A 19,500-nucleotide genomic window follows, 5' to 3' on the forward strand; every position below is an offset into this window, starting at 1 on the left:
GGAGGAAGTGTTGGTTTCATTGCTGCGCTGACGTCTTTCCTACATTTTATAGGAATGACAACACCCGGCCATTAATCCGTTTTGTACGCCTACAGTTTGACACAAATAAAAAAATAATAATAAAATACACAGGTTATACTGTATATAGAGATGGCAGATGCAAGGACTAAAGGGTGAATGTTCTCATCCACAGATGAAACCGAAATAAATAACCATTCCTGTATCCCACAAACTGCAGCCCTAATCATTTGTATCACCGGGCATTGGAAAAGGAATGTATTTTACAGAAGGGAGTTTTTGGGCCAAAAGCCTATTAGAAGTGGCTCAGGTGGGGTTCAGAGATCGCACCATTGGTCTTTCCCTTTAAGTCACAATTACTATCTATGATAGCAGTGATAGTTGGGGGGGCTATAGGGGGCCCAGAGCCGTGATCTCCTATTGTACCCTATTATAATATCAACAATATGCAAAGAGGTGGCTCCTGAGAAAAGAGAACCATCTCGCTCGTGCCACCTCTTGGAAGTGGCTCACCAGATTGTGAGTCACCATCTCCCAGGCTTCAACTCTTATCAGATGTTATGTCCCTATGTGTCAAAATCCAACTTTTTAGCAAGCCTTGAAATGTAAAGTATAAAGTGTTCCAGTAGAGCAGGCATGCTCAACCTGCGGCCCTCCAGCTGTTGCAAAACTACAACTCACTTCATTCCCTGACAGCCTACAGCAGGGATTGCCAACCTGAGGCTCTCCAGCTGTTTCAAAACTACAACTCCCATCATGCCCGGACAGTCTACAGCTATCAGCCTACAGCAGGGCCATGGTGGGAGTTGTAGTTTTACAACAGCTGGAGAGCCGCAGGTTCGCCATGCCTGGCCTACAGCTAGTCATCCTACAGAAGGGCATCGTGGGAGTTGTAGTTTTACAACAGCTTGAGGGCCGCAGGTTGAGCATGCCTGCAGTAGAGGAACAGCCTGCCGGAGTTGATTGCATCCGGCATAGCTGGAAACTGACGAAGCACTGCCAGGCCCCCTTGACTATAATGGTACCAAGCAGGGATCCGGCCTGTTTCCGGCATTAGTGCCCAGATTCAGCTGGACAAATACTGCTGCAAGTAGTGTTTTTTGTCCAGGCTGAATCCCATCACTAATGGCGGAAACAGACTGGATCCCTGCCGGGTCCCATTATAGTCAATAGGGCTCCAGCGGGGAAAGGTAGTATCAGGCATAGCCTGATACAATGAACTCCAGCGCAGTTTAGCGCTCGTGTGAAGCTAGCCTTAGTTGTCTGAGTGACCTCAACCATGGCACTCATATTGGATGGTAGCCCAACTTTTCCCCAAACCCACGCTCCTGTATTGCTCCTTAACTAGTTGATTTCCCATTCAGGAGTCTGGGAAAGTTAGATGGCAACCTTGTTAGAAGTTATAATGCTGGCTCTTGGTTGCCACCCAGCCTCTCTAAAAAAAATAATTTTATACAAAAAGACTACTCAAGGTGGCCATACACATTAGATGAAGACTGAGCAGCCAATCATGTGTATGGATGGCGGTATCCCAGATCTCTCCTCACGGCAGATAAGGATTGGACAGTTGGGATTTCAACACACTCCATTCCTTGTTCTCATGGTAGATGGAGGTGTCCGACAGCAGTTTATTCTTCTGTCCCCACTAAGCTGAGTGGGTCCGTAGAAATAGATATTTAAGACCACCTTTAGATTTATGGGTGATTAATTTCTTGAGTTTGGATGACTCCTTTAACTGCAGTTCTGCTTTGTCTGCTAATATTTTACTTGTTTTAGGAAATCAGATTATTTTTTTTTGGCCTCATTGTTGGGAAAGCGCTTCATTTAAGTTCAGTGTCAGGAAATCCGTGCCACAATGAGAGGACTAGCCGACCGTGACCCTGCATGATAACTCCGGGGGTTAACTCCGGGCACTGGTTGGAAGTGTAGACCTGCTGTGGTTGCAGAAACAGATGGTGAATCACCATCTCCCAAGCTTCAACTCCTATCAGGTGTTATCTCTGGGAGTGCTCCAGTTATAGCCTGGAAATAAACACCATACGTGTTACACGCCTCTCCTAAAACAATACCATTGAAGAGGTGGCAACATTATCTTTATGGGGGCATTAGGAATGAAAGATAAGATCTGCTTTCAAACAGCCTGTCTATGGGCAATAATAGGGACATTTTATATATTAGATTGGCGAGTCCAAACTGTAGAGGAACTCTTGGAAAATGTTCAGTCCTGGGAAACCCCTAATGCCATTCCTGCCTTAAAGAAGCTTGGTGCAGAGGCGGGTAAAGCTTCTGTAAGCTTTCTGTCCGGTGCTATAATTTGGCTCTGCTCAAAGATGCTTTGCAAAGCAGTAGATTGATATCCATTTGCTGTTCCTAGTCTTAGGCAGGGTGCTGAATCTCCTTGAAGAGGCCAGTCCTGTATGGAGACTTACATACTCCATGGTATGGAGACTTATTGGCAATGCTCCATGGGAAACGGATATGCAAAGAGGAATCTGCCAAGAAAAAGAACATCTCACCAACGCCACCTATTGGAAAGGGTTGTCTATAAGTCAAGATTCGACTTCCAATAGGGGACTCCGGCGAGATGGTTCTTTTTCTTAGGAGATACCTTTTTGCATATCGGTTCCTCTCCTAAAAGTGACTGGTCGTGTTGCTGCTGTGGGCGGAATCGGAGCTTAAAGGGTTCATGAACCCTTTTAAAAAATAAAAAAAAACACAAAGGGGCTGATGTGCTGCTCAGAGTGCTCTGCTCCTTTGGCTTTCATTGGTTCTGCTTGGCTTTTGGAGCGTATGGATCCATACTCCACACCGTTGAAACGCCAAAGAAAGCCGAAGAGTTCTGAGCAGCACGTCTGCCCTTTGTGTTTTTACAAAAGTTTTATATACCCTTTAAGTTAGACATTGTGAGGTGAATGATGTTTCTTACGCCTATCTTAATGATAAAAAAAATACGTTGACTGAAGATGCCTGCCTGTTTATTTACATTTTTCAGGCCAGGTAGACCCTCCCGTCCACTTTTTCGAAAAGCAAAGAGTACAGCATAAATGGTGAAAAAGTTGCAAATTTTATGGGATTTCACTTCTTTCATTGGTCACCTCTCTTCCTCATATTCTTCTTACCTACAGTGCCTTGCAAAAGTATTCACCCCCCCTTGACTTTTTTTTGTATTTTGGTACCTCACAACCTGGAATTACATGGATTATTTGAGGATTTGCATCATATAATTTACAGAACATGCCCACAACTTTTTTTTTATTGTGAAGCAAACAACAAATAGGACAAAATAACTAAAAAAGTCAATGTGCAGAACTATCACCCCCTAAAGTCAATACTTTGTAGAGCCACCTTTTGTGGCAATCACAGCTCCAAGTCGCTTTGGATAAGTCTCTATGAGCTTGCCACATCTTACCACTGGGATTTTTGCCCATTCCTCCTTGCAAAACTGATCCAGCTCCTTCAGGTTGGGTGTTTTGTGCTTGTGAACAGCAATCTTTAAGTCTGACCACAGATTTTCTATTGGATTGATATCTGGGCTTTGACTAGGCCATTCCAACACATTTACATAGTTTCCCTTAAACCACTCAAGTGTTGCTTTAGCAGTGTGTTGGGGGTCATTGTCCTGCTGAACCTCTGTCCTAGCCTCAAATCACGCACAGAGTGGTACAGGTTATGCTCAAGAATATCCCTGTTTTTAGCACCATCCATCTTTCCCTCAACTCTGACCAGTTTCCCAGTCCCAGCTGCTGTTCTTTGGGTGATGTGTTGGGTTTGCTCCAGACATAGCGTTTTCTTTGATGGCCGAAAAGTTCAATTTTAGTCTCATCAGACCAGAGCACCTTCCTCCATACATTTTGAGAGTCTCCCACATGCCTTTTCACAAACTCACAACGTGCCTTTTTGTTTTTTTGCTGAAAGTAATGGCTTTCTTCTGGCCACTCTACAATAAAGCCCGACTCTATAGAGCGTACGGCTTATTGTTGTCCTATGTACAGATACTCCAGTCTCTGCTCTGGAACTCTGCAGCTCCTCCAGGGTTACCTTAGGTCTCTCTGCTGCCTCTCTGATTAATGCCCTCCTTGCCCGGTCCGTGAGTTTTGGTGGGCGGCAGTCTCTTGGCAGGTTTGCTGTTGTGCCATGCTCTTTCCATTTGGTCATGATAGATTTGATGGTGCTCCTGGGGTTCAAAGATTTGGATATTTTTTTATAACCTAACCCTGACTTGTACTTCTCAACAACATTGTCCCTTACTTGTTTGGAGAGTTCCTTAGTCTTCATAGTCAGTGTTTGGTTAGTGATGCCTCTTGCTTAGGTGTTGCAGCCTCTGGGGCCTTTCAAAAAAGGTGTGTATATGTAATGACAGATCATGTGACACTTAGATTGCACAGAGGCGGACATAATTTCACTAATTATGTGACTTCTGAAGGTAATTTGTTGCACCAGAGCTTTTTATGGGCTTCCTAACAAAGTGGGTGAATACAGACGCATATGCCAATTTTCTGTTTTCTATTTCTAAACAATAGTTTTAATTATATATCATTATATATTTTTCTCATTTCACTTCACCAACTTAGACTATTGTTTTCTGATCCATCACATAAAATGCAGATTAACAAAACATTGAATTTAAGGCTGTAATGTAACAAAATATGAAAAAAGTCAAGGTGGGTGAATACATTTGAAAGGCACTGTAATTTTTTTCTTACTACTTGCTTCCTTGGTCCGGTCTCGCAATGACAGGGAACGGGGCGCCGAGTTGATTGTTTACCCTGTCAGCAATTGTAGAAGCATTGCTGTGGTGCGCTGCGCGCCGGGTCACGTGGAGATGCTGAGACATCTCTTCGGGAGGCGGGCTGTAGTGCATGGCTCCTCCTGATGAGCCTGGTTTCTCCATAGGTTGACTGTGGCGCGCATCACCAGGTGGGGATACGCTTTGTAGGATACAGCTGATGTGATTTATGTAAGTAATTCATCAATACTTGGCGCCCTGTTTTTGGATTTAAAAAGGGGCTTTGGAAGTGTTATTATACACTTACTGGAAGTGAACTTGATATAGGTATCTACCCGTACTGAGGGATATACCCATGCATGTGGTAGGCCGTTTTGTGATATTCATGTTTTATAGTGTATATTTTTGGATTTGGTGACACTTGACATGTGGAAGATCTTTTTGGGGGTAGTAGCAGCATAGGTCAGGTGATTCTGGCACCCTTATACATCTGTCGTTTTCCTTTATCACTATTATATTGTTATATATTGTGTACATGGATTTTTATGCAATAAAGTGGATATATTTTGGACTGTATTGGGTATGTCTTTGTTGTTTGTGTGTGAGCAACATTATATAGGTTTATGTTCTGGTAAATATACATACCCTGATTTGTTGTTGTATTGAGGCCTGTTTTGGGTTTGGTACATGGCCACATGAAGTCTGCAAAGCAGAAGCTTCTATCCATTCCGGCTTAACAGACCCCCATATGTCCTCATCTGCAAATGGCTGGATGCGACAGCCCCTTTAATTGAGTTAGAACTTTTCTCTAACCCCAATTAAAGGGAATGTGTCACCAAAAATCTTTTTTGCCAGTTCAAACCAGATAGCGACACATACTACTTTTTTTCTCTACTATGTTTTTATTTTCTGATTGTATATATTTTTTTTATTTTTATTTTTCTGCTTCCTGAACATGATTATGGGGGCATCCATCTTGCCTGATCTGTTAACAGCATTTAGAGATATGCTTTACTGCAGGCCCCAAGGGCCATAGACAAAGTGGACAGGAGCTGACTTCAAAGACTTCTATTGAAGAGTTTTCTAGGCATGTTCTGTGACCTGAGCTGGGGTCAAGAAGGAGTAGATAGGCTGTGATATCACCTAGTGTGAATGGTGGATACCAAAAAAATGCACCTAAAGTGAGGAAAAATGCATTTCATACTTCCCTTTTGAATTTTGGCTAACATCTGGCTTCAGTGTGAAAAAAGCCACAAATACTGCTATGTGAGATGGTAGTGGTGTAGAAGTCACTTTCAAATCTATTCCGTAAGGGTATGTGCACACTGTGCAAATTTGGAGCATAATACAATACCGGCTAAGTAGATGAGATTTTCAAATTCTCATGTACACCGTGTGGGAAATGACCTGTATTGCTGATTTTGAAATCCAAAGCATGTCAATTTTTTGGCAGATTTTCAGTGCAGATTTTGCACTTTCACATCAATATCTGCAACAAAGTCCTGCACATAAAAATTGCAGGTTTTGTTGCGGATTTGGTGCAGAAACGCAGGGAAAACCACATGAAAATACACACAGACTTCAGTGCCGTGTGCATGTACTCTAAAAGTGCAGATCTAGTATTAATGACTGAACCTAGAGGAATTTGCACATAGAGCCCACGTACGTCTATACATGGGCTATATGTGTTTCAGTAACTACACTTTTGGACAAAAAAATAAATAACACACCCTGAAAGAAATGTGGGATTGCTGCAAAACATAGCATACAATTATGTCTCAGGCAGATATGATTAGACACTAGGTCTTGCCACAAGAGGGCGTAAAAGTGCATCTCTCACTGCTCTTTAACAAGGATCTCAGAGGCTACTTTTGGGTAGTGTACCTCTTGGTGAGCGATCGTTCATTCTTTGAAATGCCTCCATGATGCACTTGAAGACATTTTGCCTGGTTGACCGTCTTTGAGGGGGCGTATTATTGGACTGAGAATAGCTGGATGTCATCTAGACGAATTGCCCACCATCTAGGTCGTTCTGACCTAGCTTTTGGGAGCAGAGGGCACGCACACATGGCGAACAGGCTCCAGATAGCCCAGACAGCTCACTGGAAGAGAGGATCGTTTGATCCACATACAATCATGAGCAGCTCCCACGGTTTTGTTGTCCACCATCCAGACACAGGTGCCACCTTCATTACACACCCTTATCTCTGCCCGGACTATTTCTAGGTTCTTACCAGAAGGAAATTTGGTGTCATGATGCCATTGACAGCCATCCACTGTTGCCTTTATTTGCAGAGATGTAGTGGACTGGCCGAAGTATACCATACAGAACCTATATACCTCCATGCCCAACCGTATCTCATCGTGTATCCAGGCTAGAGACGGCCCTACAGGGTTCTAGATTGCCTTCTAGATCTCCTTTCAACCAGTTGTACGGTTTTCCGCAATCAACTCTTCCCTTTGCTCTGGTATTGTAATCGCTTCCATATATCATCATTACATTCACACATAGGAAGCTTCACTCAATTCCCCAAAACTCCTTCTTGGTGCGTCTTTTTTGTTTGTTTGTTTGTCTAGGAGTGTAGGTCCTGATGAAATTTTGTTTGTATTTGTATTTTAGACAGCCTGACCCATTAGTTGCTTCATTATATCCTTAGACAGCACAAATGTGCGCATTTCCCTTCAGTACAATATAGTTTCTCAGAAACCATTTCTAAAGAAGAAATGGTTTAGCAAGGAAATTGCGCAAGTCTATGGGATTTTGATTAGAAACCGTCACATCTTTCACAAGAGGAAATAGGGTCAGGATTGCAGAGGGTCATGCTTTTTTTTATCTTAACCTTTTATATCGTTTTTACAGAAGTAGAATCGTGCTGTGTCTGGATATGGTATCAACTGTTACAAAATAACAAAATAGCGAGCGTAAGTTACAACATAGCATCAAAGGGTGATATAAACCATAACAGTAACATATACAGGTCCGATCAAAGAGTATTGATTAGTTTACACAGTTTGGTGTCAAGGTTCTCAATCAACAATGCTTTGTTGGCTTCATTATAACAGTCTCTCCAAGACTTCTAGATAAATTGATATCTGGAGTGAGCAATTCCCAGTGGGATAATTCCACCTTTCTGGACAGTTGGGCCACTTTCCTAAACTAGTGGTGGAGTGGAGGTTGCAGTTCAGGCCTCGTAAAGTGTTATTAGTCATTTTGTCAGCATGTGAATCCAAAGAGTCTTGGAAAAGTACCTCATTAAAGAGAGCCATAGAGTCAAGAAAATGATCTCTGGGGAAAAAGGAATTAAGTCCCTGATGTATGATGTATGACATTAGGGATTGCACTTGTGAGCAGTACAAAGTTATTTCATATTCCCATATTTCTTGTTGTTTGATGTATTTGGAAGAGCCGAATGAAACCTTGCAAATCTTACTCAAAGCTTACTTTGGTAGGGTTGAGTTGAATTCATGCTCCCAGGACTTCAAATAGGTCAGGGGAGTAGTCTGTGGAGGTTGAATGAGTTGAGAGTAAAGAATTAAAGTTCGTTTTTGGGGGGTTTTCGTAGTAGTAAAATGGTCTCCAGCCATGTCACTGGTCCCACTTTTCTTATGTTTGGGTGCAAGTCGACAAATGGACTTTATCTTAGGATAGATTCACGTGAGAGACTGAAAAGGAGGTTCAGGAGTTCAGAAATGTTCTGCATTTGAGACCCGGGGAGGGAAAAGGGGCTCAAGAACAATACTGGTTATTGAAAGCTATGATTGGACTTTGGCTTTCATAAGGGGGTATTTCTCAAAATTGGAGAGCTAGAGCAGGACAATGATAGTCAAAGGAGAGAGGTCAAAGGGAGGCCTTTTGTTGCCTCCTCCACAGGCATTTTCAATTTAGGAAATTAGTCGAACCAGTTCACTCTGAACTGTACTGCATGGTAGTAGGTCTTAAAGTCTGGTAGTCTTATCCCCCTGGATATTTTTTTGGCAAAGCTAGGGTACTGTAAGCAATTCGTAGTTTAGACACTTGCCATACATATTTTGAGATAGTCCATTGCAGGGATAGAAAAGGGCTGGTTGTAGAGAGATTGACCAGGCTTGGATGAGATATAAAATGGGCACAAGGTGTTCCATATAGTCTTTATAAGTACCCATGTGTAAGAAAAAAAATTATATTTACAAAGCACCCCACCAAAAATTTTAAGAACTCAATTTGCACATTTTTTCAGATGCATTAGTGGTGTGGCTCAGCCACATGTGAACCCGGCCTTCTACTGAAGAGAATATGGCTACAGTAAATCTATTTCGGAGGGAACAGCTGCTTTACATTCCCTAATGCCCATCATAAACACAAATCTCATGTGTTGGGCACAGTAGTAGGGGAAAGTTCTTTATGAGTTACTGTATCAGGCGATTTCTTTATCTGCACAGCGGTCACCTGCTGTGGCAGTCATTTACAAGAATCTAAGACACAGTTACGGTATCTCGCCTTCTCTGGTGTCATTATTCAAGGCTCTGCTTTCATTGAGTCCTTGCATAAATCTTTTAACGTAAATAGCAGGACTGCATTTCCCGACATTTATTGCTGTTGTCTTCCAAGGAACACCAGAGCTTCATGGAACCCTGGCTGGGAAACATTGTCATAGAGATGCATCAAAAGCTCCAACCCTTGACGGATGGTCTACTGTGACCTCCGCGGATCTCTAAGACAAAGAGGCTGTGGCTGCTTGTTAGAGTGCCAAAAGCTTTTGGCTTCTGTCAGGAGAGATGAAGATGGGACATTACATTGCATTACAGTCTATGACCCATTCTTCCCAATGAAGTAGAAGGGCGTCCAACGAGAGCCAAAGAGGCATGGTGCTGTAGTGATGGGTGAGGATCACAGACACCTCAGTACCGATGAGATCCTTTGACATATCTCTATGACTTTAGAGATATGACAATTTTTTTTGCTTCACCTTTGGGCTGAATTACACAGATGTACTTTATGGTGTTTAATTATTATTCGGTAGAAAGTTTCACAGCAAAATTATATTTGTCTTGCAGGTCAGATTATGACGATTGGCGGCCAGCCCTGGCAAGTTTGCTGCAACCCATCCCATTTCCCAAGGAGTGAGTATAGTCTTGTGACTGTCCATTATCTGCCTTGTAAATGATAAGAATTGAAGAGCATCATTTAGACTATTTATTTTATTTTTATTGGTTTTTGGATTGGGATACCACAGTACACAAAGGTAGCCCACACAGACACCAATAAGATCAGAAAATAATCTTGCTTTACCGTAGTTCCATATTATGCACCAGACCTAACTTAAAGGGGTTTTCCAGAGTATAATTTTATTTTCGGAACTGCCGGGAGCCTTTTGAAATAACAAATAATTACCCGCAAAATCTGCCTTTGGTCCAGCGCCACGGCGGCTTTGCCCCCTGGCACTGTCCGTTCACTTCTGATTAGTGGTCACGTACCATCTAAGCACATGACCAATGGGGCCAATCACTGATCTCAGTAGTGATACTGTTGAAACCAGTGATTGGCCACAGTGGCCATCTATTCGGACAGGCAGCAGCTTAAAGGGTATTTGTTTTTATATTACCGTATTTTCTGAGTGTCCTTTTTTTTTTTTTTTTTTTTTTTTTAAACGTCGCTACCCTGGGCTGTGTTTGGTACTGCACCATCTGAGACTGGAGTTCTTTTTTATGACAAACCCTTTGTCCCCACTGATCTCATACCCACCCCTGTAATGCAGTGGAAGATTTTCTTGCCTGCCGTGGCTGCTAGTGTTTTATTCATTTATGACTCCAAAGTACTTGTTCAGTACATTTATGCATTTGCTGTTCTTGGCATCAGAGGAACAAACTACTATACTCACTTTATCTAAAACAACACGCTGTTCTAAATGAACAGGTAATAAAGGATTCTCAAAAATATAATACAAACACTGAGGATTATGCTTGAAATCTCAGTAAAATCTTAAATTGCATTTATTTTATGTTATTAAAGAGAGAACCTACTAATTGACAATACAGTCTAATCTGCAAGCAGCTCGTTATAGAGCAGGAAGAGCGGAGCAGATTGGTATATAGCTTTATGGGAAATGATTCAGTACAACTTGTCATTTATTTTTTGGAATCTCAGTTCTTTTTATACTTAGGAGTCATACAGAGATAGCTGTCAATCACTGGTGAGGTTTCCCAGTGGACTCCTAGGTATAAAAAGAGCAGAGATTTAAAGGAATATATGACAACTTATACTGAATCCTTTCCCATAAAGCTACATGCCAATCTGCTCAGCTCCTCCTGCTCTATAACATGCTGCCTGCATTTGGCCGCATTTTCAAAGCCAAAATTCCCTTAAATTACTTTGATTTTACTCCCTGTGATCCAGTGTGTTCTGGCAGCTTTCCCAATGTCTCATGAAACAGTCGTCTGTGCCACAACTGTATGGTATGGCACAAATTGCATTATGCATCAAAAACCTATTCTGTAACACAAGATGTTAATGATGTGTCATAAACTGCATCATGCGCCATACTTTATGGTCATTGAACCAGTAAGGCCAGGCCAGGCCAGGCTGGCTTCACCAGTGTACATAGATGTTGTAATTGGTTCCTTGTTTACTAGTCATGAACTATAGGCCAATAAGGAACCAGTTACAAAAAAACAAGCCTCGTCTGAATGTGACGTCAAATGCTCTTAATGCAGAAGTAATGCTGGGGCCGGAGGGCAGCGGCCATCATGGAAAAGGAGAAATATGTTATCTCTGTCCTGTTAATGCTATTTAGACAGCACTATCTGCTGCCAGTAAACGATGATTTAGGTGACCGCGTGAAAGAACCGATTACCCAATAAATAAGCGTTTAGCTGGTTTATCAGGTATTCTGTGGCACCTTTACATCAGCAAATTATCGCTAGCGAGCGTTTCTATAACGATTGTTAGCGATGATCTGCCCAATGTTTGGCCAGTGTAGAGGGGCTCGTAGACCTAAAGGCCCCTTTTATGGGGCAATTATCAGGAGGGACTGTTCCTAAGAATGCTGGTTCCCAATGATTGCCCTGTCTAAGGCCTAATGCACACGACGGTTGTTTTTCTCGGCCTCCGTTTTTTGTTTTTTTTTGCGGATAGGATGGGGACCCTTTCATTTCAATGGGTCAGCAAAAAAATGCTGATGGTTCATCCATTTGTGTTCCGCGTCCGTTGTCCGTGTTTCCCTTTAGCAAAAAAAATTGTGCATGTCCTACTTTTTTCACTTTTGCGGACAAGGATAGGCATTTATTACAAGGGATCTGTGGGAAAAAACTGATCCTCCAAAAAAAAAAAAACGGATGCTGCATCCATTTTTTTTTTTGCGGACGCAAAAAACAACTGTCGTGTGCATGAGGCCTAAAGGTGCTGCAGATCACCTGATGAACGAGTAAATCCCTTATTCATTGGGTGGAGGCATCACTGGTTCAGACACCTAAATCATCATTTCTGGGCAGCAGATTATGCTGTCTAAACAGTCATCTGCTGCCCAGAAGCAATATATCTGTATGGGGACGAGTGATCACTCTAATGATTGGTCGTCCCCATACAGCAGAGATGGTTGCTGCCTGTAAATCCAGCTTTCACCTGCTTTAACAAGCGACAGTTATTGGGAACGGTTCATTCCTGATAATTGCCTTCTGTGTCAGACCATGAAGGGGCCTTGATGGTTGAAAAATCTTTCAGCCAATGCCTAAATGTCACACCCTGCTCATCTGAACGTGCATGTATGAGCCAGAAACACCTTTTGGTAAACAATGGGTCAGACATATTGGAATTTAGCTGTCCAATCCTTCTTCGAGGGAGAGTCTCCAAAGCTCCATACACATTAGATGGTAGGCCATTCCTGCGGAAATTGTCAGACCTGGATCTGGCCGACGTTCATGCAGTGGGGGAGGACAACTTTAGCCATAGGCATAGACTGTTGCCTGCTAGGTCTGCAGGCAGCAACTAAGTGTCCTGAATTTGAAAATCAAAGGTGACACAAGTCCACACGTGTATATGTAAAAAGAGAACTGTTATTTTTATCCCGCAAATGCAATTCACATAATACAGGGATTAGGACTTGAAGATGAAAATATGGATAGGATCGGTCAGACGCTGTTCCCCTGTTTATTAATAAGTATGGGCAAATGAAACCATCACGTGTCCCAGAATTCAGTGTCACATTTACTTTTATGAGTTTTGTGACTCAGTATCGTTTTGCGATGATGACACGGGTTACCATTTGGTGATGGAAAAATTCTGTGCCGTATGTAAACTTGTAGGTTTGCGAAGCTTGTTTTTAATCATACGGTTTCGGCTCCGTTAAATTCTATCGGGGAGCTGTCCGCATTTATCCTTGAGACCTATGTAGCTTATGAACTGTGAACTATGTCACAGAGATGACCGACATCTTCACAGTCTGACCAGAAGACTTTATTCTAAAAACACCACCGCCCCTGTCCGTGGTCGTGTTTGGTATTACAGTCCAGCTCCACTGGATCTGTGGACAGGACTGGTGGTGTTTTTGGTAGAAACTCCTTTAGCAGTGATGAGTCAAATTTATTAAAAATTTGATTTGGCTGCTTTACGAATTATTTTGCATTGTATGTGGCGGGCAAATGACTCGGAACGGCGATTGAACCCCTCAGCGATTAACGCAGCTTCTGACATTAAAATAAAAAATTTAGGCCTTTCAGGGGTTAATAAGGGTCAAAAAAAATAATGCATAACTCATCCATTTGTTCAGGGCCATCTTGATTGAAGAAACTGAGCAAAATGATCACGTCATCTAGGCCAGTGCAGTGACGTTCGAGATTTTTCGCGGTTTCTTCAGTCAAGATGGCCGTGACGGCATCTCTCCGAGCAACCATTTCAGGAAAAATGTATTTACCACGAAGCGCAAGGAAATTCAGCTTCGTGGCGAATCAAATTTTTCCTAACATTTAAATCAAAGTCAGTTTGTTTGACTTTGATTCGCTCAACACTACCCGTTAGCCTGTGAAAATATTTGACATCTCGGCGACAAGAGTTTTACAAATTCAGTCGTACTTGTTAAAGAGAACCTGTTAGGAGCTTCATGGATCAGGCAGCATGAAATCCCAACAGGGTCCCCGGTTACGGACATCTATGTTTTATCGTGCACAGACTGGGAGACCATCTCTAGTTTCAGAGTAAAACAGGAAAATAGAGAAGAATCATGGAGGCTGTTCCTCACCTGCTTCTCCCTGCCAGGCTTTGCTTCATTGACAGGTCTTTAGCTGAACTCAAATAGGGAGAAACCTGTCAATCTGACCAAGCCAGGTGGGGAGAAGCTGTGGTAGATCCACCTCCATGACTCTTCTCCCTGTTCCTGTCTTAGTTTAAACTATATTTTCACCAAATCACTGCATTTTCTCTGAAAAAGCGGTTTGTAACCAGGGAGCCTGTCAGTACTTTATGTGGTTGGACATTGCAAGCCCTGCCCAATACCCAAAATTTTATGAGCATCAATAGCGGTTTAAAGGGTTAGTGAGGAACGCTAAAATGTTTAAATAATCCTGAAAGAGTAGTAGCGCATAGTGGTGATTACCAGTATTTGTGAGCTTGTCTTTTATGGTCTCTGGATAACCCCTTTAAATTAGGGAACAGCAGCATAGCTACAGGGGGTACATGGGTTGAAGTCACACCCTGGTCCAAGTTCTTTACAGGGCCTGAAGGTTACTCTGCCACAAAAGCCGACGGTGGTACTATAAACAGCAAGACAGGTGGGACTGATCCAGGAATTCATGTCAGGACCTATGCCCTAATAGCATATTGTAGTGGCTGCAGCCCCCCAAAATCTCTATTTAGGGGATGAGGTCAAAAGCCAAGGCACTCTGCATGCAAGGCTCACCGTCAGATGAGAGACACATGTTCTTGTTTTGATGGAACTGAAGCAATATGTATGCCTCTGAAACAACAGCAATCCTTGAGGAGCGGACTAATGAGCTCCATGGAGAATAGCTATTAACAGCTGTAATTGTGCCATTTACCACAAACTGTCTCAGAGGGTCCTGGTTACTGTGCATCAGCAAGGTGACTGCAGGTATTAAAGGTGGAGGCAGCAAAAAAACACACTGGCGTCATTTGGCCAAATTTGTCTTTCAGCAATGCGCGGGGGACTGCATTATTCCACTGTAAGTGATGCAATTTACTTTGCCATGCCACCTCTAATTGCTTTGTCGGTCTCATTAATGGTGATGCGGCCAAGGTTTAATTAACTCACTTGGGATCTCTGACAAAACAAAAGTAGTCACAGGATAAAGTTTATGAGCGTGTGACCGAGGCTAGCATCAGGATGGAGAAAAGAGAAACGGCACCTCAAAAATGTTCCTCTCCCGTGAAGGGTCGTGTGTTTTTGCTGTAATTTGAAGGCTCTTGGTATCCAGTTAGGGCTTCCAGGCATTCTTCTATAACTCTTTTTACATGAGACATAGTATGAGGAGATGCTCTATGTCAGGGATGCTCAACCTGAAGCCCTCCAGCTGTTGCAAAACTACAACTCCCAGCATGCCCCAACAGCCTACAGCAGGGCATTGTGGGAGTTGTAGTTTTACAACAGCTGGAGGGCCGCAGGTTGAGCATGCCTGCTCTATGTGACTGGTATTACCAGCATCTAAGCCATCGTGTCACAGCATATGTCAACCCAGAAGCATTCAGTGCGCAATTATGCATTTACAGCACTTCAGGACTGTAATTAAAGGGGTTTTTGCGGGATTTTACTACTGATGACATATCCTCAGGATAGCTTATCGGTAGGGGTTCGACACTCGGGACCCCTGATGATCACCTGTTTTGAGAAGGCTCCTGTGAGCGCCGCGGCCCTCTCAGAGCCGTACATTGTATAGCGGCTGTGCTTGGTATCGCGCTCAGCCCCATTGAAGTGAATAGAGCCGAGCTGCGATACCAACCACAGTGACTATACAATGTACGGCGCTGTGCTTGGTAAGCACTGATAGGGCCGCGGCGCTCACAGGAGCACTGGTGCCTTTTCAAACAGCTGATCGTCGGGGGTCCTACATGTCAGACCCCCACCGATCAGCTACTAATAAGCTATCCTGAGGATAGTTCATCAGTAGTAAAATCCCAGAAAACTCCTTTGAAGAATGTCTGCAAGGTAACATGAAGTCCCCATCACCACTTACTGTAAACACAAACTGGGGCAGAATTACTAAAGCTGTAGATGGCGTAAACTTAGACCGGCTGTCTAGACCGGCATCGGATTTATCACAGGCGCTCACGCTGGAGGATAAACCTGGTGCAGGGATCGACACTTTTCTCTCGCTCTATACCAACTATCGGTTGGCTTCCTTTAAGACAGAACTTGGATGCATGTGCGGCCACATCCCTTTTTGGAGCAGAAGAGGGAACTTTCTCTAAACTGAAATGCTCCAGGTTGCAGCATTTTTTGGGGCAATTTATGCAAAAAAAAAAAAATCTAAGTGTACTCACATTAGTAACTGCTGGCCATAAAAAAAAAAAAAACACAATACTTTGGTGCTCAAGCCATTTTGCTTCCTTTTTAGTGCCAATCCTGGTCAGAACTTGCCATGCATGTGATTGACATGTCTGGGGTCGGTATGTGCCGCTAACTGGTGCCATTTGGTGTTGCCAAGCAGTGTTCTCAATTTTACCTGGCTGCTCTTTAGAAATCAAGGTGGCCAGAAAACAGCCTTTCTGTGTAATTAAAGAGGTCCTTTCACCTCTCCTATCAATAGCTACATGCTTTCCCCTATGTAATAACAATTCTGGAGCATCTATTCTTATGGCTCTGTGTTGTGCCATTCCTCTCTTATTTCTACTAGAAGTTATAAGTGATTTGCTAGCAGTCTGCAGTAAGGGTACAGAGGGGAGGTAAAAAGTTAGGGGGGGGGGGGGTACCTGCACAGTCTGAAAATAGCAGCACTGATTGGATAAAGTGAGTCTGTGCAGGTACAGCCCCCCCCCCCTCAACTGGTTACCCCCCTCTGTGCCCTTACTGCAGACTGCTAACAATTAATTCATAACCTCTAGTAAAAATAATAAAGGAATGGCACAACATAGAGACATAAGAACAGAGGCTCCAGAATTGTTATTACATGGGGAATGCATGAATCTATTAAAACAGGCCTGTCAGGACAGGTGACAGGTCCTCTTTAATAATTTCTGATGAGTGTAACTGTTGGCCTGTAGTTGATGTGCTGGTGCGTCATCTCAGTTACCACTTTTTAATCCTGTATAATTTTTATTGATTTAAAATAGTTTTACATATACAAATAGTTAATAATTTTTACAAAGATATCCACACAGGTGGACAAATATAGACATCATATGATGCAAATACCACCCCCCCCCCCCCCCCCCCCCAGCTAACTGTCCTGCAGAGAGAGGACATAAACTGACCACATCTAAAAGAGCAAAAAAACTGGAAAAAAATAAATACCACAATCTAATATGGTAGGCGCTATATAAATAATATCCTATACATTGGAATGTCGCTAAATATATAATCAGGTGCAACTGTAAAAAACAGTCCAAGAGCCATGGAGATGTTCATATCATTTGCCCCAATATGGACAGTTGCCCTCTCAAACAATCCCTCGTCAACGCCACAGGCGCTAATTCGGGGACTGCAAACCAAACCCCACCCCCTCCTATGTTTTCATAAACTTGGCAGGGCATCTCCTTTTCAGGTAGACCCCCCCCTTTCAAATCGTAAAATTGTGTTTAAGCGGTTCACAAATTCCTGTCTGGTAGGCGGGATACTCTGTATCCAATGTTCAGCAATCAACACTTATGCCAGGAAAAGCATTCTTTGTATACACAAGGATATTTTATGATCAAGTCCTGGTGAATCTAAAATTCCCAGCACACAAACCCTGGGGTCCCTTTTGTCTCTGTATCTGAGTTGTTTTAGCAATGATCCTTATTACTCCTTCCCAGTAGGCCCTCAACTCAGAGCACTCCCAGAACTTGTGTAACAAGGAAGCATCCGTCCCTTCACATCTAGGGCATATAGAGTCCGTCCGCAATCCTATATTTTACAGGAATGCAGGGGTTCTTTATACTCTATGTACCAGATATATCTGAGACCATCTGTGCCTCACTAAGCGTAAGACTAGGGGTTAAGGGCAGCATCGTATCCCATTGTTCCTGGAAGATGCCACCAACGTCTCGTTCCCATTTATCTTTTACTGACCAAGAACTTGATGAGTTACATGTCGATAGATCAGAGAGATGAGTCCCTTAGCACTACCACCACCACATAGCAATTGTTGTGCTATAGGAGGGGAAGCTGAGAGCAGCAAACCATCTTTAAATTGCCTTCGATATGCATGTCTCAGTTGAAGATATTGGTAGAAAACATTTTTAGGGAGACTGAACTCTGCCTGAAGCTGTGCAAACGACTATTTAATACTCCCTCCCGAATGGATCTGATGGAGGAAAAGAATACCCCTTTCCTCTCACGGGGAGAAGCCTTCTAATCTAAACATATCTCATTTACCAGCTCCTAAACCAAAAAGTAAAAAAAAAAAAAAAAAAATCTAAAAAAAAAATATTACTCTGATAACACTAGATGCAAAAATTATATATGGACTAAAACCTCATTCTGATACGATAAAATCTGAGATTCTTAGCCAGTATATTTTGGCTAAGAATATACTGTGCCCACCAACCACGGCAAGGTGATCTCATTAAGGCAGGAACCTATTCCATTCAAGACCTTTTAAAAAAGAAAAAAATGTTAAGTGCACTGTACATAGATTATATGGTCCTAAATGGACAATTTTACCTTTGAAAAAAGTAATGTATGTGTTTCTTGCTTTCTTTTTTAGAGCTCTTGCCCATGAAACCTTCACAAAGTGAGTATTACTTACTGCAATGTCTAATGCTGAGAATGCAGGGTATGAATACCCCGTGTGCTGCGTAATACCGAAATAGCAAAAATATCTCAAACCTATTTCCTAGTCTTTCTGAACACACCCTGTCAACGACATTCTTTTCATGTAGTAGAATCCAACCATTGTGATTTATCAGTAAAAATGAAAACAGTGTAGGAAAACACGCGTTCCTCACGGTCTTGTTAAATGACATGTTATTACTGTATGTGTATCTAATCAAGGCAGAACTTCCCAGCGGAGCCAAGTAACTTGTGTTTTCTTGTCCTGCCCATGTAGGGAACTGAAATACGTCATTCAGAGATTTGCAGAGGACCCCAGGCAAGAGGTAAGGATTCCCCCTGGGGCCAATGATGGTGTGAACAGCTTGGATAGCTGGTGTTATTGCAGGCCAGCTGTGATTAAAATGCACGTTTTAGGCTTCAATTTATTTTTACTGTCATGGAAATTATTGCCCAGATCCACCATTGTGGCTGTTCTGTCTCTAAGCCTTTTCTCTATTAGGGTTTGCGATGTAAATTTTGTTCATTTTGTATTGTGAAATGTCCCTGAAATGCTGGTAGTCTAAGGGTAACTGCACATGATGCCGATTACATACAGGTTTTCCATGCTGATTTTCATGCAAAAAAAATATAACAAAAACAAAAAAACAACGTAATTATAGTACCAGCAAAGTGAATGAGATGTGACAAATCCTATGTACACTTTGGGTATATTTTCGTTGTGGAAATTGCCCTGCCGTGCGGATTTTCAAATCCACAGCATATCAGTTGTTTGTGCCATTCCTCACCTTCTTTAGAGTGGTTTTCCCCCAAGGCTTTAATAGGTTTGTCAACATAAATAGAAAAAGCGCAACAAAAAGTGCA

General features: G+C 42.5%; 1 protein-coding gene across 4 annotated transcripts in view; it reads left to right on the forward strand.

Annotated features, from left to right (window-relative positions):
- LOC122920239 (c-Maf inducing protein) overlaps positions 1 to 19,500 on the forward strand; it is a 162,309-nt gene that overhangs the window by 115,189 nt on the left and 27,620 nt on the right. For all 4 annotated transcript variants that reach the window (XM_044269580.1, XM_044269581.1, XM_044269582.1 and 1 more), the window contains 3 exons: positions 9,779 to 9,844; positions 18,572 to 18,598; positions 18,914 to 18,962. In XM_044269580.1, the coding sequence (XP_044125515.1) occupies positions 9,779 to 9,844; positions 18,572 to 18,598; positions 18,914 to 18,962 (142 nt within the window). The remainder of the gene's footprint in view (positions 1 to 9,778; positions 9,845 to 18,571; positions 18,599 to 18,913; positions 18,963 to 19,500) is intronic.

Source organism: Bufo gargarizans, chromosome 10 (assembly GCF_014858855.1).
Source record: "Bufo gargarizans isolate SCDJY-AF-19 chromosome 10, ASM1485885v1, whole genome shotgun sequence".
Classification (NCBI taxonomy): domain Eukaryota; kingdom Metazoa; phylum Chordata; class Amphibia; order Anura; family Bufonidae; genus Bufo; species Bufo gargarizans.